This window comes from Trichosurus vulpecula, chromosome 1 (genome assembly GCF_011100635.1).
Source record: "Trichosurus vulpecula isolate mTriVul1 chromosome 1, mTriVul1.pri, whole genome shotgun sequence".
NCBI classification, from domain to species: Eukaryota; Metazoa; Chordata; class Mammalia; order Diprotodontia; family Phalangeridae; genus Trichosurus; species Trichosurus vulpecula.
In genome coordinates this window covers 380,971,706-380,995,812 of record NC_050573.1, presented here as the reverse complement: position 1 = coordinate 380,995,812, position 24,107 = coordinate 380,971,706, and the positions used below count along the sequence as shown (strand labels likewise).

The 24,107-nt window shown below is 41.9% G+C and overlaps 1 protein-coding gene across 5 annotated transcripts in view; it reads right to left on the bottom strand.

Moving 5' to 3' along the window:
- CTIF (cap binding complex dependent translation initiation factor) overlaps positions 1 to 24,107 on the bottom strand; it is a 495,423-nt gene that overhangs the window by 209,094 nt on the left and 262,222 nt on the right. For all 5 annotated transcript variants that reach the window (XM_036756570.1, XM_036756603.1, XM_036756578.1 and 2 more), the window contains one exon: positions 23,955 to 24,031. In XM_036756570.1, coding sequence (XP_036612465.1) covers positions 23,955 to 24,031 — 77 coding nt within the window. The remainder of the gene's footprint in view (positions 1 to 23,954; positions 24,032 to 24,107) is intronic.

Sequence of the window (24,107 nt, the reverse complement as noted above, 5' to 3'; positions counted from 1 at the left end):
TACTTGGGCTCAAGTTTGTGAAGGGTTTAAATGCCAAAGGAGATAACATTTTATTCTAGAGGAAATAGGGAACCATTGCAGTTTATTGAGAATGGCCGTGACATAATCAGCCCCTCACTTTAGGAAAATCCTTTTGGTGTTTAGGTGGAGGACAGACTGGACTTGATGCAGGAGAAGTAGGAGACTCTTGTAACAGTTAATTACAATGAACTATTGTAATAATATTCTACCTGTTAGAGGTGTAATAGGCCAGTGGCTGTGGGTACAGAGAGAAGGTAGGGCTTTATGTACCCAGCACAACACGGTGGAAGAGGGCAATGTTACTTCAAAAACTGCTGGCACCAAGACCAAGCCCTGCCATGGTGCAAGCAGCAAAGGTCAGTGACCACGAGGTTAGACAAACTGACATGGAATAAGTTAAAATTAACTTCAAAGTCCATCTCCATAGAGGCTCTACCTTAGGCTGGCAAATTTCCACTGCTGTTAAGAAAGGGTGGGAGTCAGAGCCAACATTCAGCAAAACTCTTAAAAAGCCAAATTCATCTTTGGAGCCTCCTTGTCTCTTTTTTTAACAGTCTGTCTCCCTTTTCTGTTATCCTCTAAAATGTTCATGTTCTTTCCCTGGCTACCCTGAGATCATCACTGAAGCTCAGAACTCAGGCTTTTCCTTTATGGGAAGCACTCCAGGTTTCTCTCCTTCTCCCATCAAAACTTATAATTCAGTATCCTATTTATTCAGACCTTGCTGTCTGCTAAACTAATTTCCCATAAAGTGGTTTATTTTGGGGGGGAGCAATTGGGATAAGTGAGTTGCCCAGGGTCACACAGTTACTAAGTGTCTAAGGCTGCATTTGAACTCAGGTCCTCCTGACTCTAGGGCCAGTGTGCCACCTAGCTGTCCCCCCCCCCCCATAAGGTGTTGATGGCAAATAACAGCTTAATGTATCACACCACCCCAGGTAATGAATTAAATTTTAACAGAGCAGGGGTCTAAGGTCCTTTAGTGTCCTCTGTCCAAAGTAATGACATTGGGCACCGGGGCCTTTCAGTGTTCCTCAGCTTATGTGTATCTGTGGTGGTATTTACTCTGCCTGTGCCTCTGTCTTTGTTAATAGGAAGGACCAGTCCTAGGAACAGTTGCTACAGGTCCTTTAAGCTTCAAGGGTCCTGAGCTGATTTTTCTAAACTTCTTAGACATGGGTAGATGTTAGCAACTTTTAAGTAAACAACAATATTTATTAAGCACCTACTATAGTGAAGAATTTATTAAGTACCTACTGCATTCAAAGCAATGTGCTAGAAACTGGGGACACACAGATGAAAAACTATACAAGCAGCAGAAAAACTAGTCTAAGTATCGAAATGACTAGAAAATGATCAGACACGTAGTGGAGTTCAAATGGAGTAGTCTAAAGGGTTCAAGGAGAAGAGGCAGGGGGAGGGAAGAGATGAATCACAGGGGCTTCGCGGAAGAAGTGACTATATAGCAAATCTTAAAAGAAAATCTCAATAGTTATACAGAGGCTCTATCCCAGATTGGGGGTGGCAGGGGTGGTAAGGTGGAGATCTGAGAGGGGGAGAGAAATCTGGGTAACTGCCCAGAAATTGGAGAAGACAAAGTTATGGGATTATGAGCAGTTCATATGGATGAATGAAACAGGGTGTGTGAATGGGCAACGTCATAAAGTTAGTCTGAAAAGGCAGACTGGAGCCAGAGTGTGAAGACCTTGAATGCTAGGCTAAGAAGTTTATATTTTACGCAGTTGGTAACTGGGGAAGAAGGAAGGCCTTTGTGGGAGAGGTATGATGTGATCAAACCTGTGGATTAGAAAGTTATTTTTACCATCAGTGTAAAGGAAATTGGAGAGAGAAGAGCCTGAGGCAGAGAGGGACCAGTTAAAAGACTACTATAATACAACAGTCTAAAAAAGAGGTGACAAGGCACAACCCAGGATAGTACCATCAGAAGTGGAAAGGAGGAGACATATGCAAAGGAGATTACGGAGGGAGAACTGGACTTGGCAAATAAGGAGTGCAGGGGTGAGGGAGAAGAAAGAGTCAAGCAGGATTGATTCCAAGGTTTCAGGCCTAGATGACTGGGAGGATGCAGGTACCATTAATCAGAAAAAAAATCCAGGAAACTTGGAAGATGGGGAGATCCTAGAGAAAAGATGAGGTTCAGTTCTGAACATACTGAAAGCGTCAGTGGGGTATCTTGGTAGAGGTCCAGCAGAGAGTAGGCAACTGTGGAATGGGAACTCAGGGAAGAGCCTGGACAGATTGGAGACAAAGGTGTAGGAGTTGTTCTCATAGAACTAAGTAAGTGGGATAATACATATAAAGTGTTTTGCAAACTTTTAAGTATTATAGAAATGTTAACTCATATCATTATAATGATTATTATTGCTGCTGGTTAACTGAAGCCATGAGAGTAGAAGAGTCTTCCAAGGAAGGAGGTGTGAGAGGAAAGAAGAAGGCAGAGGTTAGACCAGAGGAGCCCAGGAGTGGTCAAATAGGTAAGAGGGAACCAGGAGGAAACAGTAGTTTGGAAGCTGAGAGAAAAGAATTAACCAAGGAGGAGGGAGGGATTAAAGGCTATAGGAAAGTCTAGGATGATGAGGACAGAAAAGAGGCCATCGGATTTGGTGATTAGGAGGTCATTAGTGACCTTGGACACAACAGTTCCAGTAGAGCAGTGGAACCAAAAACTACCACCAAATGTATAAATGACTGAGAGTGTCTAAGAGCCCATTAACCCACATGCTATATTTACAGACACAGATTTGACCTTTCATGCGCTTCCATTCTCTTCTAATGCTTGTGCTATTTGTCTGATCTGGATGGGAAGATCACTGGGAAAGGAGTGTATTTCCATTTCACAATCTGAATGACACTTAGTTCATTGTACATGCTCAGTGGGCCTCAAAGAAAAGTAACAAACCACCATTTTATAGATTACCAGGCTTGTTGCCGGGAACCAGAAGCATGCCTCAATTGTATAATTAATATCTCTGGCCAGCAGTAAGTGCCAATGTCACCAGCAGCTCAACAGGACGCTTGTCACCAAGTGACTATGCTTTTGTTTTTTGTGGTTGCTCCTCTCCACTTTTTTTTTCCACTCAGTGGTGTCATGCTAGATAGAACCCCTGCATCACTTCTGGAAAACCAGGGCCTCTGAAAATACTTCCAACCATAACAGATGCCACCATGGCTTCCCCCAAACACAAGCATTGGAATAAATGGCTAAAATTAAATTACTGGGAAAGCCCAGAAATAACTTCTGGCGCTCCCGGTAAATGCTGACCAAGACACGATGGGCTCTTAGTATTTTAAAACCTGTGCCCGGGTCATTACAGGAATTCCTTGCTGAATAGTGAGCCCCCTCTCCCTCTGGCTGACCCCCTGGAACAAGGGTGGGGCTGCTGGCCTAGAACTTCCTGGAGAGATGGCAACTGGGGCTGATTTGCTAGGTCACATTCCTTTGAGACTTCCTTCAGTGTCCTCACAGTACCTTCCTTGTCCTATTCTAGACACCTCTGTGTATTGGCCAGAGGGCCTAGCAACCTGGGACACTGCTACTTTGTAGGAGGAGCTCCCAAATGTTTTTCATCTGGCTCCACTTTTTTGTTTTTAGAGGAAAGCTCTTCATTGAGAGGGCTAGTACTATGGAAGGATGGAATGGAAGGTCAATTATATGTTATGATTTGATACATGGCAGAAAGTCCTACTTTACCCACACAGTATTTCTATACTATAAACTCCATGAGGGAAAGGGACTATGTTTTATAGTCTGTCTCTCCTTCATACCGACAGTATTTCTGCACAAAGAAATTAATGTTTGCTGAATGAACAAAATCCCACCATCAAGGTTAAACACTGTCCTCTTGAAGCTCTTCTTTTAAAATGCTGATCTCCCTGCAATACCTAACAAATTAAGTCCCCACCACCTCAGTGTGAGTCTTAGGTTGCCTTCTTCTAGTCTAGGGATATCCAGATGGAAAAGGAAATGCTGACATTTACACAGCCCTTTGAGTACTTATATAAATGACCCCATTTGATCCTCACAAAATCTTGGCTGATGTATGGATTACAGGCATTATTATCCCAGTTTTATAGATAAGGAAATCGAGGATCAGGGAGGTTAAGTGATTTGCCCACAATAACCCAGCAGCTAGTCAGTGTGAGAAGAAGAATTAAACCCAATTTCTCCTCATTTTAAGCTCAACATTCTTTCTAATATAGCATGGTAAAAAACAAAAACATACAAAAACACCACCAGACTGGTAATCAGGAGATGATCAAGGTTCTATCTAGAACAAGTATTGCTTTTCACTAGTTCTGTGATCTTTCAAGAATTAAATTTTAATTTTAAAAAATTAACAAAAATCTGTTTTCTCTCACTTCTACCTGTCCCTATCCCCATTGGGGACTCCACCCCCAAACTGCTCCAACAAATCTACACAGTCAAGCAAAAGAAATTTCTGCATTAGCCATGATTCAAGTTGCATCCTGAGCCCAACATTTCTTTCTCAGGAGGTGAATAGCATGCTTCAGTTGGTCCTCTGGAATAGTGGTTGGCTGTTGCACTGATCAGAGTTCTTAGTTATTTTGATCAAAGCCATCTACCTTTACAACATCCCTGATGTTGCTTGTATTGTATAAATTATTTTCCTTGTTCTGTATACTTCACTCTGCATCAATTCATATAAGGCTTCTCGGAAACTGTCCCTTTCATCATTTCTAACATAATAACATGGCATTACCTGCTAAGACCATATTTCATTTACTAAATGCCTACTATGTGCCAAGCACTAACCATTTCCCACTTGATGGGCAACCCCCCCACCTCAGTTTTCAATTTAGTTAAATCATCTTCAGGAAGTCATTTTCTTTCTCTGGGCTTCAATTTCCTTATCTACAAATGAGAAAATGGATATTAAGAGTAGCGAAGGGCCTTTCTAGTTTCAATGTTCTTTGATTCAATAGGTGTTTGGTGGGGAGAGGGGGTTGGTAAGGAAGAAAGAGAAATGAAAGGGAAGAAAGAAGCACAGGAAAGGCAACACAATGCATGAATGACAACTTTTGCCAGCTCCACACTCCTAACAAAGAGCCAATCTGGTACACAAGACTCTGTGCTCCTTGTTCCAGATCCATAAATTGCACAGCTAGCACAACCTAGCACTTTTCTAGACAGGATTCCAATGAGAAAAATTCCAATGAGGGTCAAACCTCAATTAGTCAGTGGATTCAATAAGTGGCAGGGCATGGCAAGTTTGACATTTATACAATTCCCCTGTTTTGGAGAATACTGTCCAAGGTGCTGAAATTTGGAGGGGACATGGCAGGTATTGCCCTAATCCTTGACTGACTTCATAGTTAAAAGAGAATCTTGAAAATGGGGAAAGAATACATCTCAATAACCCTACAAGATAGAAAAAATAGAACCTAGAGATCCTTTGATAATTTCAGGAAAATGACTGAAGGCCTCAGTGAAAATTATAAGAACCATACTACACGCAGAACCATAATCAATATCTCTCACATTTCTGTAGCATTTTCCATTTCTAAAGCTCTGAACATTTCATCAGATCTCTACAACATTCATGTGAGGTAGATCCCAGGAAGATTGTTATTCCCACAAAACAGATGAGAAAATTGAGCCATCCTCAAGATTAAATTAATTAACCAAGACCACAGGACAGAAGATTTAGGGCTAGAAGAGATCTTAGGTACCACCTAGCCCTTCTCACTTGGTTGTTTTTGTTGCTATTGCGGTTTGGTTGTGTCCAATTCTTCATAACCCCATTTGGGGTCTTCTTGGCAAAGCCATTGGAATGGTTGGTCATCCCCTTCTCCAGCTCATTTTACAGATGAAGAAACTGAGGTAAACAGGGTTAAGTGACTTGCCCAGTGTCACGTAGCTAGCGTCTGAGGCCAGATATGGACTCAGGAAGAGGAGTCTTCCTGACTCCAGGCTGGCACTCTATGCACTGCACCACCTAGCTGCTTCTCATTTTACCCAAGAAGAAAATGAGGCCTAGGGAGGCTGAAGAGTTTGCCTAAAGTCACAAAGGTACTAGAAGCAGCAGTGGGATTTGAACCTCTGACTCCAGAGTCACTGCTGTTTCTACTGTATTATTCCTAATTCTATATGCTTTCCTTTACACCATGAATGACTATGGTAAAATGTACCCAGGATTATATGGAAGTTGAGTTATCATCAACCAAAGAAAGGTCACTTTTGGGACTGCTGAACTGCTCCCCTATATCAGGGAGAGGGGGAGGCAGCAGTCGGCATTTGCAAGTTATTTGTAAATTTCATACTTGGGAGAAAGAGTGACTAAGCCCCCTACAGAAAAGGATTAATTAAACCAACTCTGACAGTTGCTTGGGGGTATTCATTCTACTTGGATTCTTCTGTGTCTATTCTATATACTATGCCTGCCATGGATAAGGACATGGAGTTGCTGGCTGCTGCCAGCTGGATCAGGCAGTTGGTATTTTAGAGGAACTCAGACGGATGGTAAAGTGAATGCCAATTTTTCCAGGTCAGCAGGCTTCCCTGGGGCTTTTGACAATGGCTTTCTAAGGCCAGAGGGCAGTGTGTTCTCCAAAATATGGTGCCTTAAAGATTATTCTCTGCCCCTTTACCCTTGCCTCACTGAGTCCTGTTTTCTCTGTTGACACAAGGGCCACTGATAATGGCTGCATGAAAAGGAATGTCGATAAAGGGGCACACAGCACAAGGAAAGGTACTTGGAAACTACCTTAAGGCCAGAGGCCGCAGTGTACGTAGGCCAAAGAAATCTAAAAACTGCAATCTTGTGGTCCTTTTATACACCTTAATCTGGGTCGGTCCTGGACAATGAGAGTTTAAGAACACAGAGGGAAGGGCCACGGATGCCAAATGCCTCCCCAACTGATGCAGTCTAGGCAGATGGTATCCCTTTCTTTCCTGTGGAGGAGTGAATCAGTAAGCAGGAACACCTCTAATGACTGGTAGATCTTGGAATGCAACCCCCTTGTGTCATCAAGGGAACGTTACTGACCCCGATGGGCATCATTTTCTAGCTAACCCAAGATTGTTGTTGTTCAGTTGTGTTTGACTCTTCAAGACCCCAGGGACCATACTGTCCATGAAGTTTTCTTGGCAGATACTGGAGTGGTTCGTCATTTCCTTCCTCAGTGGATTAAGGCAAACACAGATTAAGTGACTTGCTCAGGGTCACAGAGCTAGGAAGTGTCTGAGGCCAGATTTGAACTCAGGAAGATGAGTCTTCCTGACTAGGTTGAGCCCTCTATCCACTGTAACACCTAGTTGTCCCCTTACTCGTGATAGCTGTATTCAAAAGGTATCTGCATACTGCTGGTGAATTTGAAAAATGCTTGAGCTTTCTTTGCCTTCCTGAGTATGCAACTGTGCTAGCCCCAAATGCTGATGCCACCTCTAGGGCCTAAGGTGGAATTCTAGAGGGGGCTGGCTTTCTTGGAATCACCAATAGGTAACACGTGTGTGTACTTCGTGTATCCTTTTTGTGCATGGCACTACAGATTCTTTGTATATTATCAATGAATTGTGTGGAGCAAGCTCTAAGCAGTGGTTCTGTTAGATTTTGAGATCTAGAACTAGATTTGTTCAGTGAATAGGGCGCCTGACCTGGTGTCAGGAAGACCTGAGTTCAAATCAGACCTCAGATACTTACTAGTTGTGTGACCCTGGGCAAATCACTTAACCCTGTTTGCCTCAGTTTTCTCATTTGTAAAATGGGGAAAACAATAGCATCTACTTCCCAGAATTGTTGTGAGGATCGAATGCCATAAAAATTGTAAGTGTCTAGCACAGTGCCTGGCACTAGCAAGTTCCATAGAAATGTAAGATACTATGATGATTGTGGTGGCTGATGCCTGAAATTCCTTGAATGGTAAAGGCCAAGTCTTTAAGTCCACAATGAGGGATAACATTCTATTCCCTTTCACACACGCTGGTCTAGCCAAGCAGGCATTCTTCTCTGTTTCTCATAGTCAGTCCCTCATTTCTTGTATCTGTGCCTTTGTTCTGGATGTCCCTGGGACAAAGAATGTCCTAGAACATCCCTTCAACCTCTACCTCTTAGAATTCCTAGTTTCCATCAGGGATCAGATCAAGAACCACCTTCTACATAAAGCCTTCCCCATCCCTTTCCCTTACCTGTATCTTTTTTTTTTTATTCTTTTAAACGTTATTTTCCCTGGCTAAGATTATAAACTCATATGCTTCTCCAGGGCAAGGCTTGTTTAAAATTTTATTTTTGTATCCCCAGAGCCTAACACAGTGCTTAACAGATGCTTACTGAACCACTGATAAAATATATCCCACCAATGGAATGCAATGATTTCCATTCACCATCAGGAATCACTGACGCATAAGTCTCCCGAGATATTCAACAGGGAGAAAGGGGGTCCTTGAGAACCAAGACTTAGGAAGGTCACAAGGCATAAAGTGTAAGACAGGACAAGGAGAAACTGGGGTGCTCTGAAGACAGATTTTGCTGGTCACATTTTGCTCCTGGGAAAAAAATCTTCCCTGTGGATGGCATTGAAGGCCCTGTTGCCCTGATTTCTTTGACTAAGTGGGGCACCTGAGGATTTCCAAAGTCCTTTTCCCTGACTGCTGATGGAGTTTGGAAACTTGACTTTTAGAAGCACGTCTCTCTCCTCCTTCTGAGACTACCCACTGTGGGGGAGAGAACACTGATGGATCCTAAAAATAATTCCTCTCCCACTCGACTCATCTCACTCAGTCTGACACCATTGCCAGGTGGGTTTCTACTTGTCCTAATTTCCCACCTATCTTTAGCAGCAACTTAATGAGGGAGAATTCCTTGCTGGGAAACAAAGCACCATCTAGGTACAAAAAGGTATAGGGAAAACGCAGGCAGGCCTTGGGGGGGGGGGGTGTCATATCTTTCTCTCATACCCTTGACAATAAATAGGATCAGTAGACTGCTAAAAGCCAGGGATTTAGTGACTGGTTCATTACAGGATGAACTAAATCCGGCAACTCAGGCTGGGAAATTGTGGCAGGAAGATGGATGGCGAGCATGGAGGACTAGGTGGTCTCCATCTCTAAGTTCTGTTTTTTTCCTATCCTATGATTATTTTAAAAAGGGACCTTCACTGGTCTGTAACCATGAAAGGCAAGAGAGGGGTGTAGTGAAAAGCTTACTGGATTGATACTCCGGGAGACCTGAGCTCAAATTTTGGCTCTATGACTCATTAGCTGTGTCCCCTAAGTTTCCTCCTTTTTAAGACAAGGGCTTTGGACTAGGTCCCTAATATTCTTTCCACCTCTGAAAGCCCAGAAGCCTGAAATTCCACAATGAGTGATTAATTGCTTTGCATAAAGCATTGTGCTCTTCCAGGCCTCTTAGTTTACTGGGCAAATACTCCCTAGAGGAGCAATACACTAATTCACACCTAGGTATGAATGATTTTTTTCAGAAAATCAGAGAAGAAAGACTGGGATAACCTGATAGAGCCTTAAGTTGTGTGGGAAATCCCAAAAGGCTAAAGTTACTGGGCTTATTCACCACTGCATCAATCTACTTAGTAATTTTTTAGTTGTGTTCAACTCTTGTGTGGCAAAGATACTGGAGCAATTTGCCATTTCTGTCTCCAGCTCGTTTTACAGATGAGGAAAGAGAGGCAAAACAGGGTTAAGTGACTTGCCCAGGGTGACACAGATAGTAAGTGTCTGAAGCCAGATTTGACTCCAGGTCTGGCACTCTATCCACTGCACACCCTGCAACAACCTAGCACTTAGGAAAGAGCCTTGCATCTAATTCAATCCAATTCAATCTTACAAACATGTCTCAGGGCTTATTGTGTACAGGGCACTGGGCTGGGAGCCAAGAGGATATACAAAGATGAGTCAGACCCTGTCCTGGCCCTCAGGAGTTGTAGTCTAGTACGAAAGGTAAGACAAGGACAGTGGGAAGAACAGAACGGTCCTCGAAGAGGAGGATTTGTAAAGTGTCATGCAGGCAGGGATGATCAATACTGGTTGGAGGTTAACAGGGAGCACTTCATGGAAGAGGTAACATCAAAGCTGCTGGGCCTTGAATAATGGGCAGGATTTTAGCAAACCAGTTTGGTGAGGATGGAGGGAAAAAGGATATCCTAGGCAGAACGCTGTGAGCAAAGGCACTGAGGGGATGATGGGTGGGGCAAAGTCTTGTTTGGCTGAGCGAAAGAGAAATAGGCTGGAAAGGCAGCTTTAGGATAGAGTAGTGCTTCTCAAACTTTCTGGTCTCAGGACACCTTTACACACTAAAAAATTACTGAGTCCTTCTCCCTGCCCCCCACAAAGAGCTTCTGTTTACTTGGGTTACATCTATCGATATTTTCTGTATTAGAAATCATATCTTCTGATGCTGAGCGAAGTGAGCAGAACCAGGAGAACACTATACACAGTGATAGCAACATTGTGGGATGATCAGCTATGCTAGACTTACCTGTTCTTAGCAAGGCAATTCCAAAAGACACACGATGGAAAATGCCATCCACATTCAGAAAAAGAACCATGGAATCTGAATGCAGATCAAAGAAGACTATTTTCTCTTTTTGTTTGTTTGTTTCTTCTTTCTCATGGTTTCTCCCATTGGTTCTAATTCTTCTTTACAACATGACTAATGTGAAAATATGTTTAATATGAATATATATGTAGAGCCTAGATCAGACTGTATGCTATCTTAGGGTGCGGGGAGGGGACAAGGAGGGAGAAAATTTAGAACTCAAAATCTTATGGAAGTGAATGTCAAAAACTAAAAGTAAATAAAAAACATTAAAAAAATCACATCTTTTATTATAGATTATTATGTAAATAATATTGACCTTCCAGACCCCTTGAAAGGGTCTTGGGGACCCCCAGGAGTCACAAGAACACACTTTGAGAACTGAAATACAGGGGTCTAGAATGCCATGGGATGAAGTTCAGACATTTTTTCCCCCTGTGGCCAGTATCAATATGAACCAAAAAGAGACAAAGGGCTAGACATGGAGGTCACGATTTTGGAGTGTATGAACACATTTAATGAACTTCACAATTTTATCCAGGGATAACCCTAAAGGGGACTAAGGAATTGGTCATTCCTAGTCCCCAAGATTCTAAATTCACTTTCTGCTGAGTGGCAGGAACAGCTCCCATGTGCAGATAGCTCTTTAGCTTTGTAACATCGCTCTAAGGCTGTTGTTGTTATTGTTAAATCACTTTTCAGTCATGTCCAACCCTTTATGACTTTGCCATTCCCCTCTCCAGCCCATTTCACAGATGAAGAAATTGAGGCAAACAAGGTTAAGTGACTTGCCCAGGATCACACAGCTAGGAAGTGCCTGAGGCCAGATTTAAACTTGTGAAGGTGAGTCTTCCTGATTGCAAACTCAGTGCTCTATCCACTGCACTACCTAGCTGCCCATGCTGTGAGATGGTGCAAGTTTTACTATTCTGATTTTCCCAAAGAAGAAACTACAGCATAGAAGGGTCAGGTGATCTGTCCGGAGTCACCTCCAATCCAGGTCTTCTGACTCTAAGACTACAATTCCACAGTATTTTCTCCAAAGAATAGATCATAGACCTCTTTGCCTCCTCTCTTCACTCCACCTCTACAAGTTCATTTACAGGCTCTGTGATTTCACATCTTATAAGCTTTTTTCCTTTTAGGAAGGATGGATGAAGAGGTTTGACAGAATCCAAGCCATAAGCCTCTCTATCAGTTTTCTTCTCTGTAAATGGTATTGGTAACAATCACCCTATCTGATTCACAGGATTGTAGACTAGGGCCAGGAATGACCTGCACAAGGACTTACATCTTCCAGGGACATCGTTTGGAGAAGACCCCTCCCATGTATGAAAAATCCAAATTGCAGGGCCCAGCAACAGCCTCTGACCTCAAGTAACTGACCCACAAGTTGACTATGCTGGGGACCCAAAGGATTGTACTGGGGAGAGGTTAGAAGCGGGGCAGAAAACAAGGGTGGTTTGTCCTGTTTTCTTGCTTATCAATATAGATGGCAAAGTGGCAGAGGAACCAATGGCCATATAAAAAGGAAAATTTACCTTTTCCCTTTCCCCCCTCCAGTTGCTGGGACTGGAGTGAAACAAAAAAATGACTTTCTAATAATGGTCCAAGAACAAAATAGATCCTTCCTAGATATCTCTGGCATTACTCTCTGGGTTGGGATTCTGATTTCTTACAGGCAAGTTCTTTTCTCTGATCCACAGATACAGGTTGTACCTACTCCTAACCTAGGCCATCTACTCCTATACATCATGGTCCCATTGGCCAGCCATCCTCACAGACATGTACCATTGATCATCAAAGTGAGAAAGAGACAGATAAAGACAGACACAGAAAGATACACACAGAGACAGACAGAGAGAATAGGTTGATTGAGCTACATCCTTTGTTGGTCAAGCAATGAACAAATATTATAAGGCACCTATTATGTGTAAGACACAGGCCATATGCTGAAGTGGTAGAATGCACTAATCGAAATCCATGATGTCATGATACATGACACATGACGTGAGCCAATTTGGTGTAATCCTGCTTTCTCCAGCCTCACTTAAAATATTCCTCTCTTCACTAAACTGAACGACTCACCATCATCTTCTGTATATAGAGCTTATACCTTCCCTCCTCTATGAGCTTTTGCTCACTGTTCCCCATACCAAGAACTCCCTCAAATACCTTCACTTTTCACACTGCTGAATTTCTACCTATATTTTAAAGTCCAATTCACATACCACCTCCTCCAGAAAGATTGTCCTAAAAATCTCCACACACTTCTATATCCAGTCATTGGCTTTTTCTGGGCACATGTAACATAGTACTCTGTACCATTCTTGGGCACCTATCGTGTATTTTTTTTTTGGAAGAGGAAAGGCAGGGCAATTGAGGTTAAGTGACTTGCCCAAGGTCACACAGCTAGTAAGTGTGTCAAGTGTGAGGCCGGATTTGAACTCGGGTCCTCCTGACTCCAGGGCTGGTGCTCTACTCACTGCACCACCTAGCTGCCCCACCTATCATGTTTTGTGTTGATTTATGGTCATCTGATTATATTTTGTAGCCTCATACTTAGCTATGAGCTTAATGATGGCTGGGACTGTCTTTTATGGAAGATTTCTCCTTCTTCCAGCATCTAAGCCAATACTCTATAAAGAGTAGGTGCTTTCCTGAATTGTCAAATTACAGAATCACAGCATTTCAGTTTTAAGGTACCACAGAGGTTATACAGTCCAGTTTATATATTAAAAGGAAATTCCCCCACAACTGAATAATCGAAATAAATAGGTCTGTATGTGCGGGTCTGGGTGTGTTTGTGTATGTATCCATAAAACACATTGAACATTTGTTTATACACCATTGCATCATTTTCTAATTATCTCACTCCAATTAATCTTCTTATTCTATCTAGACTCAAAACTCTGTAGGCAGGCATCATGTCATTTCTTTATCTTTCTGCCTTGACATCACCTGGCATAGGGCCAGACACTCAGCAGAAACTCAATGCTTATTGACTGAATGTATATCTGGGCATCTATACAACTTCTATTTAGCTTCCATCTTCTCTACTGGATGTCATTACTTGGAAGAGGAATTAGATTTGTTTTGCTTGGCCCTTGAGGGCAGAAGTTAGAGAAGGGTAGAGTTTAGCTCCTTGAAACTAAATTTTTCCTAACAATTAATGCTATCCAAAAGTCAAATGGATTGTTTAGGTAGGTAGTGAGTGAGACCCCAGCCCATCACTGGAAGTCTTTAAGCAGAGACTGTGTGTTCTGTCGTCAGGGACGTGGCTGAGAGGAATTTCTGTTCTTGTACGGGTTGAACTAGACGATTTCTGAGGTCCTTTCCAATTCCAAGAACCTATGATTCTAAGTAAAAAGACCTCTAAATTGAAAAAGCAGAACAAATATAGTTAAGAGGGAAGTGGAATCCAAGACAGGTGGGCAGGAGCCTAACTGCTCCAGAACAAAATAAATTATATACCAGAGAAGAGAAAGAACTTGAAGATATGATCACTGACTGATGTCAACAATCCTTGAGGACTTGTAGATAGGTGTTGAAAGGCTAAAGATGGCCATATGTTCCAATTCTTAAATAAAGAGGAAAAAGGATATTTTAAAGATGAAGAATTATGAACCTAACACCTATGTCCAGCAAATTCTGGAAAGGATTCTAAAACAGATGGTTTATGATCATTCAGAAAAGGAAGTAGTGATTACTAGGAACCAGCATGGATTCACTAAGAAAAACATGCCAAATTTAATGTCATTTCATTTTTTGGATAGGTTTCCTTGCTACAGACAACCTGTACCTGGATTTCAGGCAAGACCTTTGACAAAGCTTCTCATATCTTTGGAGAATGTGGAGAAATATGCACTGGATGGCAATGCAGTTAGGAGGACTTGTCCTCGTTTGAACAACCATACTCAAAGAATATTAATAGATGAGTGTCAAACTAGAATGGTCTCATCTTTGCATACTTATCAAATTTGGGGCTAATATAAAGACGAGAGGGATATCTAATACATGGAATAGCAGAATCAAAAACTTAAAAGATAATGGGAGCACAAAGCATTAATAATCTTTTTTTTAAAGATGAAGAGCCAAAAATAAGATGAAATTTAATAGCAGGGAATGTAAAATACTGCACGTAGGTTAAAAAAACCCAAACAATAAGAATTATGCCTAGGAAAATATGATATTGGGTTTAATTTTTGTTTGATTACATGTGAAAAGTACTTAGAGCTTTTAGTTGAATCAATATTCAGCCAATAGTAGGAGGTGGTTGCTCCCCTAGCAAAAATTAATGCAACTTTAGGTTGCACAAACAGAAATATAACGTCCAGTAAAAGGAGGTAACGATTCCATTGTATGATGGAGTAGCCAGACTACATTTTAAGAGGATCATTGACAAAAGGGAGTATATGTCTAGAAGACAACAAGTGATTGAAGCACCTTGAATCCATATAAACTAACTACTGAAAGAACTTAAACGCAATGGTAAAGCTGGAAAAGAGAAGGCTCAATGAAACTCAAATATCTGAAGGCATGTCATCCAGAAGAAGGATTGGATTTATTCATCATAGCTCCAGATGATAGGAAACCAAGTCTTCAGTGGCTATGAGTTACTAGGAAGCAGCTTCAAGACTCGATATGTAGAAGAGCTTTTTAACAATTCCAGTAGTCCAAAAAATGTACTAAGATGTCTTGAAAAGTAGTGTGCTCTCCTTTCTGACCCTGGAAGTATTCTGAAGAGGCTGGATGACACCCTTTCAGGGATACTATGCACAACTAAAAGTTCTTACACTTGGGTAGAAGGCTGGATTGATGACTCTAGATGGCACAAACCACAGTGAGGCATAATGTCGGGCCACAGACAAGAAATATTCATTTGATCCTTATGAAAACCCTGAGGTAGATGCTATCATTATCCCCCTTTTATAGATGAAGAAACTGAAGCTGAGAGGTCATATAGCTAATAAGTATTTGTGTTAGGATCAGAACTTTAGGTCTTCCTGACCCCCAAGTCCAAGGCAATCCACTGGGCCACCTATGTACCTAGGAAAAAAATGTACCCGAAGTAATTTCTAAGGTATGACAGAGGTATTAAGGTCAGTTTGTTGACAATAGAGCTGGGCTCCAAAAGGCACAATGGAAGGGCAAAAAGTGAGGAGAAAGCTGTCTCTGGACAAACTTGCCCATGCTTTTAGAAACCAAGCATTCTCCCTGGCATGGTATCAGTGGTAAACTCGAAATGGCGAAGTTCCCTGCCTCATTTTACACTGTTGTGCCATCTGAGGCTTTAAATGTTACTAGCTATGGGATTTTTTTCTCTACAATCTGCTTTCCACACAAAATAAATGTTCTGAGACCTGACTTAATGAAACAAATTAATTTGGAGAATGGATATCCCCTTCTCTTGTGAAAACACACACACACATGCATTAGTGTGATGGGCAGCTAATGCCTCCATTAGACTCTAAAATATCAAGAGGAAGAACTCTTTGGGGCTTACAGACTCTGTTGAGATTTGAAACAGTCCAATGAATCAGTCTAATAGTCAAGAGACTAAGTAATTAGAAACCAGTGGATTATTTCTTATTCATCTCATTTGCTGTATAAGCCTATGTCTTAATAATATGCAGCTCTCACCCTCTGTTGTTGTTGTGGTTCAGTGTCTCCAATTCTTCATGACCCCATTTTGGGTTTTCTTGGCAGAGACACTGGAGTGGTTTGCCATTTCCTTCTACAGTTCATTTTTACAGATGAGGAAACTGAGGCAAACAGGGTTAAGTGACTTACCCAGGGTCACAGAGCCTACTACGTATCTGAGGCCAGATTTGAATTCAAGAAGATGAGTCTTCCTGACTCCAGAACTGACACTCTACCCACTGTGCAATCTAGCTGCCCTGTTGATACTATATCAGCTTATAATTTACTATATGCTGTCTCATATTGTTTTCTCATTTTTTGTGTCTGACTTACCCACCTAGACTATAAGCTTCTTGAGGACAGGGACTGGTATATACATCCCTGATATTACCCACAGAGTCAAGCACAATGTATGGCAGGTGTTTTAAGAAATCCCTTTTGATCCAGAAGACCTAGTGCACAGCCATTAGTTTTTCCGATTATAAAACAGGAGAATACATGTAATGGCTTCTAACAATGGGCTAGATACCAGCAGTCACAGAATATCAGAGTTGGAAGAGGCTTTACATCTAATCCAAGCGAGCCCCCTAATTTTACAGACAAGGAAACTGAGACTCAGATGTGGAAAGTAATCTGCTTATGGTCATGGCTAGTTGGAGCCACTTTAGCATAAATAATACTACTTTTCCTTTTGGTAGCTTGTGATTTTCAATGTACTTTCTCATACATCGCATTACTTAATTCTCATGATAACACCAAAGTATAGACAAGATAAATATTATTGCCATTTTACAGATGGGAAAATTGAGACATAAACTAATTAAGTGAACTCTCCAAGGTCCCACACCAAATCAGTGGAAGAGGAGAACCTTGGCCAGAGCTCCTGGCTCCTAGTCTGCCATGCTTCTCCACATACAGAAAATTTACCAGCTCCTGATGGAAGTTGGGATTGAACGGTCTAAAAGAAAAAAGTTAAGCATGTCCACTATGGCAAATTCAAAGGACTATAGGTCTAAAGTGGGAGGCCTCTGGGATCCAGCCCCTTTGTGTTGAAAGAAATTGAGGCTCAGAGTAAGGTTATACAGGTAGTAAGCAATGCAAAGTAGATTTGAACCCAGGCCTTCTGATTCCAAAGTCAATGCTCCTACTGTATACCATACTGCCTCCTAGCTCCTTCCTTACAGATAGCCTTTCTGACCATCCTATGAAAATAATACTAAGAGGAGCCCTTGCTGCATCAAATACATACAGACCTCTGTTTTTCTGGGTCCTTACAAGGCAAAGGGGGTTCAAGAATTCAGCCTCACTGTAGATATTTCAAAGTCAGAATTATTTTCCTTCTGCTACCAGATCCTGGGATTTTGGTCCAATTTCCACGGGCTCTTTTCTTTGGCCTTAACAGTTGCTGTGTTCTGGGCAATGTCTCTTTAATTCACTGGTCTCTGAGTCTCCATGAAAGCTACTTATCATCTGTAGAGGCATCTCTCTTGGACTGGCCTGAATATGGGTACAGGTGTCTGGATGTGGGCAAGGATGCTCTTTTGTTTCCAAAGAAGATTTACCTGACCATCCCCCCTTACTTCCATTCTCAGCACATATCGACACACAGATATCCCCTTCCTCTAACTCCTATACCTTTCACTGCCTACTCTGAGCATCCCCTAGGGTAATGTAAATGAACAATTGCCAAGGCTCCATGTTTCTGGTACTGACTCAGGGAGGCAGCCATTGAATTCTCTCACCTGGTGCTAAAAAAAGACCAGAGGGTACAAAAGGTAGCATGGTGTTGTAAGAGCACTGGCCTTAGACTGAGAAGACATGGGTCCAAATTTCAGCTATGCTTGCTGGTATAGAGAAGGTAAAAAAACATTTACCCTCTTTGAACCTCAGTTTTCCCATGTATCAAATGGATAAAATAATTTATGCCCTATCTGGTTCACAGCTCTGTTTGGAAGATAGTGCCTTGTAAACTTTTGAATATTTCAAGATATCTTCCTGGCCCTTAAGGACCTACAACAGAATAGGAGAGATAAGACACATTTGCAAATGCTTTGAAACAAAATAAAATGTGATGGGCACATGGGAGAGGTACAAAGTGCTGTGAGAAACTTGCTCAGAATTCCTATCCTCAGGATGGACAAGTGGTGGGACTGCCTCTTTGGAAGCCCTAGATGCACACTTTATCCTGATATCAACCTTATAATGATATTGAAAAGACTGGAAGAGGATAAAAACCATGTCTGGCTTATCCCAGGTTTTATATTCCATAGGATGGCTTGAAACCCTTGTGCACCCTTAGGAGCAGCCTGGCTGGTACCCCTCACTTGGCACACAAATAGCTTCAAGTTGCTTTGTTTATTTGTGGGCTTGGTCTTAACAAGATTACATGCTCTTCAGGGGCAGGGTCCACGTCCCAGGTACATCTGTATCCCCCGCAGTGCCTACCGTAGTGACTTTCACATAGTAACAGCTCACTAAACATTTGTTGACTGACCTACAGGAGATGACACCACCTAAAGAGATCAGCCTCGGTGTACAGGGGTGACCACTGTCTATGAGGAGAGGCTGTCCCTTGTAGCCGGCAGCAGCATCACTCACAGAGCTTGGCATCAGCTGCGGCTCCTGCCTAGGGGGATGACCTACATTTGCTATCATCCTCAGATCTCTGGGCATCTAGCTAGAGCAATTTATTTCATTATCTGCTCCATTCTGTCAGAGTCACTGAGGGAGAAGAATTCATGGGCTCCCTGCCAGTGACTCTGGGTGACAGTCCAGGGTCAAATTTTATGAAGCCGCAGAAACTTTTTCTCTTTCTTTCTGTCTCCCTTTCTCTTAACACACTCTCACACACAAATGTACTATAAGTGTATATATATGCATATGTGTGTTGCATGTGTGTATATATGTGTGTGTGTTTTTATGTGTGTGTGTGTGTGTGTGTGTGTGTGTATATATATATATATATATATATATATATATATATATATATATATATATATATAAATGTATCATTTTTCAGTCGTGTCCTACTCTTTGTGACTCCACTTGGGGTTTTCTTAGCAAAGATCCTGGAATAATTTGCCATTTCCTTCTCCAGCTCATTTTACAGATGAGGAAACAGAGGCAAATGAGACCTGCCCAGGGTCACACAGTTAGTAAGTGTCTGAAACTAGATTTGAACTCAGCAAGATGAGTCTTCCCAACTCCAGGCTTCCACTGTGCCACCTAGCTTCCCATTATAACAAAGCGGTACTATTTGCTTTCTGGCCAGTACTTGACTGTAATTGAGAACAAATGCATGGCTACAGGGTGAACAGAACATGACTCAGGAGATCAAAGAAGATAAAGGAACTGGATTCAGAAATAATATCATCATGTAAATTTAGAATTATAAAAAATTATAAAAAAAACCACCACAACAAAAAAACCTTACACTAGGAAATATCTCACAGATCCCCAGCAAGTTCCCAAGGCCCTGGAGTTCTGGAATACAGTTCAAAAAGCTCTACTCTAAGCCATTAGGAATCACAAAATCCTAGGCCTTAGGAAATGAGGTCTGTGAATCTTCAACAAGCTTCTAATTCCAAATCCTCTGTGTGAAGGCAGAGTGGCCGTATCCTCCTGAAGGGCATCCCCAGAGTGACAGCAGGGACTCCTGGAGGGCTTTTCCAGACCTTATATACTATAGAGCAGGGAAGTCTCCCCATGTAAAAGCAGTCACTTGTACTTATCCCTAGGTGGAACTGAATTCCTCTGTAGGTTTTCATCGGCTCATCACTTCGCTGAGGCTGGCTGCCCCTCGCTTCTGGGTGACCTCCCCCTGCAGCCAGCTGCTGTGTACCAAGGGATACTAAACTAATCTGCATGTTAGCCTAAGTCACTAATAACTTGGAAGGCAAATATGCTAGGTTAAAAGACATAACAGCATTCTAAAGTCAAATATGAGGAACTGGGAAGTTATCTGGGCCATAATCACAGTCTCTCCAAAAGCAAGGAGGGCAACAAATTGATTACTTAACATTTTAGAGTAACTCTTCAAATGTTATTAGGCTCAGAGGGAATCTTGGGAGATTCTTTGGGTGTTAAAATATGGTTCAGTGGCTTTGGATTGAATCTGGTTTTTGTTTTTAAATAAAACTGTATTGATTTTTTTTTGTTTTTACATCACTACATTCTTTACACAGTGAAGTGACCAGACACATTCAGAACACTTTGAATAGAACTGGAAAAAGTCACACAATTGTACTGACCAACACTATACATTCACGTTACTCAGCTTCAAATGGGCCCTCACTGGAGCAAGGTGATTCTTTCATTCTTCCGTAATTAATTCCTTATTGTACTCCTCACAAAAGCTTTTCCAAACCTCCTTTTCTCTACTCAAGCCTCTCACCATTTTCCTCTCCCCTCTTAGCTGAGAGCCTTGTCTCTTGCTTCACTGAGAAAACTGAGTCCATGTAACCTCTTCTCTCATTCCCCTTATCTAAAAACTCTTCGACATCATCCCCTACACTCTGCTTCTTTTCTCCAGTCTCAGAAGCGACCCCTCTTCTTGTCAAGGCCAATTCCTCACATGTGCCCTTGATTGCATTCCTTCCCTTCTTCGGCTGATTGCAATTTCAGTCATTTCCTCTGTCTTGCTAATCTTCAACTTCTCCTCATATTTACTGGTTCCTTTCCCACTGCCTTCAAACATGCCAAAGTCTCCCCCATCCTTAAAAAATATTTACTAGACCTGCCATCTGCTCAAGTTATTGTCTTACGTCTCTTGTCATTATCTCAGCCAAATTCTTAAGAAAAAGCTGTAGCTGTCCTCTACATATCACATGCCACTCACTCCTCAACACTCTGCAGTCTAGCTTCTGACCTCATTACTGGAGTGAAACTGCTCTTTCCAAAGTTATCAATAATCTTCTACTTGCTAAATCTCGTCGTCTTTTTTCTGGTCCTCATCTTTCTTAACCTAGTTGACACTATTAACATTTCTAATATTTCCTTCCTCCTGGATAGTCTTTTCTGGGCTTTTCCAACACTACTCTCCTGGGGTTTCCCCCCCTACTTTCCTAGCTGCTCTTTCTCAGCATCTGATGGCTCAAATCACACCCCTTAACTATGGGGTGTATCCCAAAGTTTTGTCCAAAGGCCCCTCTTCTTTCCCTACACTCTCTCAGCGACCTCATTTGTTTCTATGGGCTTGATGATCATCCCGATGTTGAAGACTCTTAGATCTATATAGCCCTAAGCTTCAGGCTTTCATCACCTCTTGGTCATTTCAAACTGGATATCCTGGAGTCATTTCCAGTTCAACATGTCCAAAACAGAACTCAATGTCTTTCTCTCCAAATCCACCCTTCTTTCAAATTTCCTTATTTCAAGTTGGTTACCAGGCGCTATTCTGGACTCCTTAATCTCGTCTTACCCTTCATATCCAATCATTTGACAAATTTTGCCACTGCTCCCTTTACTCGGCCACTTCCTTACATTAACACAGCTGCCACCTTAGTCTGGGCCCTCATCCTCTATTACCCTTGCAACAGTCTCCCAGATGGCTTCCCACTGCCCCAAGCAAATGGCTTCCTATTGTCTCTGGAATCTAATATAAACTACTCTGCTTAGCTTTTAAAGCCCTTCATTCACAACCTGCTTCCACACTGTCTTTTCTGTCTCATTCTACATTACTCTGATTTTTGCACTCTACAATATAATCAAAATGACCATGTCTGGTTCTCAAACGTGACACCCCATCTCCCATTTATGTGCCTTTATACCAGCTACTCCCCATGCCTGGAATGCACTCCCTCCTTACCTCTGGCTCAGAGGATCCCTCTCTTCTTTCAAGATACATCAAGTGCCACCTTGTACGTGAAGCCTTTCTTGATTTCTCATGTTAGTATTCCCCAAGGCTCCCCACCCCCCATACCTTAGACTGAACTACTTTGTGTTTATTTGTATTTATTCTTTTTATATTTATTTTCTACACTGTTATCTATGCTCTTGTTGTCTTTCCCATTAAATGAAAGTTCCCAATTAGTATTAGGATGATTCATTACAAATGATTGGAGACTGTTTCATTCATTGTGTTTGTATTTCCAGCACCCATCACAAGACTTAGCACATAGTAGACCCTTAAGAAAATCTTGTGGACTGACTGATTGATGACTCTAAGCAGAATGTAGCAATGGTATGACTTCTCCACATTGAGTCCTGTGTGTCACACTCTTTTCCATTAATTCCTACATCGTGATAGCTTTTTAGACCCCAGACTGGTACTGCCCTCCCTCTGTGCAATCAGGGTGGTGCAATCAGGCAGCTGGGTCGCTATCCCTTGGTTGCCACCTAATGACCCATGACTACTTGGGCTCAGAGAACTCAGGATGCTTTACTGGATAAGGGCACAATTTTATTCTGAAAATGCAGAATCTATAGTGCTCACACTAGCCCCCACCCAAAGCAGCAAAGGACTAGTGAGAAACTGAGCAACTCTCTGTCCTAGAGCTTACAGTCTTATGTCTTCATATGCAGCAACAAACTAAAGAGTGAATGGGGAGATTTTTGTCTCACCTTTGCCACTGACTCCGTGTGACCCTGGATAAGTCCCGTCCTCTCTAGCCTGCTTCCTCCTCTGCGAAATGAGAGGGCCTGGATAAATGACCTCTAAGGTCCTTTCCAACACTAATATAGAGAACTAAATGGGCTCACACTGAAGTTCTTCAATTTGTTTCAACCCTTCATTTTCTCTTCTCTCTAGCTAGGGCTCTAGTTTGCTGCTATCAGGATTCAGAGTATCAGGAAGGTACACAACACGGTCAGGACAATCAGCAGCACAATGACCCAATGTTTCAGAATTCTTTTGGCATACTTCTCTCATCTCTCCCCCCTCCATTTTTAAAACAGATTTTCAAGTGGAAAGTGGTGATTCTGGTTTTTTAAAAGCAGCACTGTCTTAGTTTCTGCATGTATTCTAACGTCCCAATTCTCCAGACTTAAGATAAATTCCCATTATGTACCTTCTTACAACGGCCTTAGCCAGTTCCTTTAGTATGAGAGGACAGACAGAGCCTCAGCATGCCCTAAGAGAAGGAGCTACCCAATATTTTGTATTTAGGGTCCTATGAATTGAATGCTGAGATCCCATTAGAGGCAGTATGTCACAACTGACAGAGTCTAGAAAGCCTGGCTCCTGCCTCCGACATATACTGTGTGTCACTGGGCAAGAAAACTAATACCTTAATTGCCCCAGACAACTTGTCAGGACAATATACTGAAGAAAAGGTGCCTGTCTACAGTACTAGGGAGAGTTCTCTCATTCTATACCAGTGAAAGTACAGGTGTAGACCAAAAAAAAAAAAAAAAGACCAGGCACAGTGTGAAGTCACTATGGGAGAAGACTGGGCAGAAATCACATTGACCTTGAGGACATTCCTATCAAAGACAGCCAGGCACCTCTCCATTTTCTGGAGTCCTGAGAAACCACTTTCTTTGCAGTGGATGGGTAGGTTAGTCTCTTTGATCCTCAGGAAAAACCTTTAGTAATAGTAAAATTGTAAGCTGTCTCTTAACTTATCCCCTGGGGGAAATTCAATACATAGGAATACCAAACGTCAATGATATATTCAGAAACCTCTCAGAAAATAGATGCACAAAGAAGTAAGAAATATATGGGGAGGAAAATCCAGGGAAGATTTTTATGAACTGATGAAGAATGAAATAAGCAAGTTGACAAAGGAGAAAGAAAACTAAAGACTCAGTCTTTCCTACCTCCGGTCGTTTCTTCTCCGTCGGAATAATTTCTTAGTATGTGCAATCTCTGCTTCGTGGGGCATTGGATGATAACCCTGTATTGGGGGGAAAAGAAGTCATCATCAGTGATTCTGAAAGGAAGAAGCTCTCTCATGTACTAAACCAAAATCC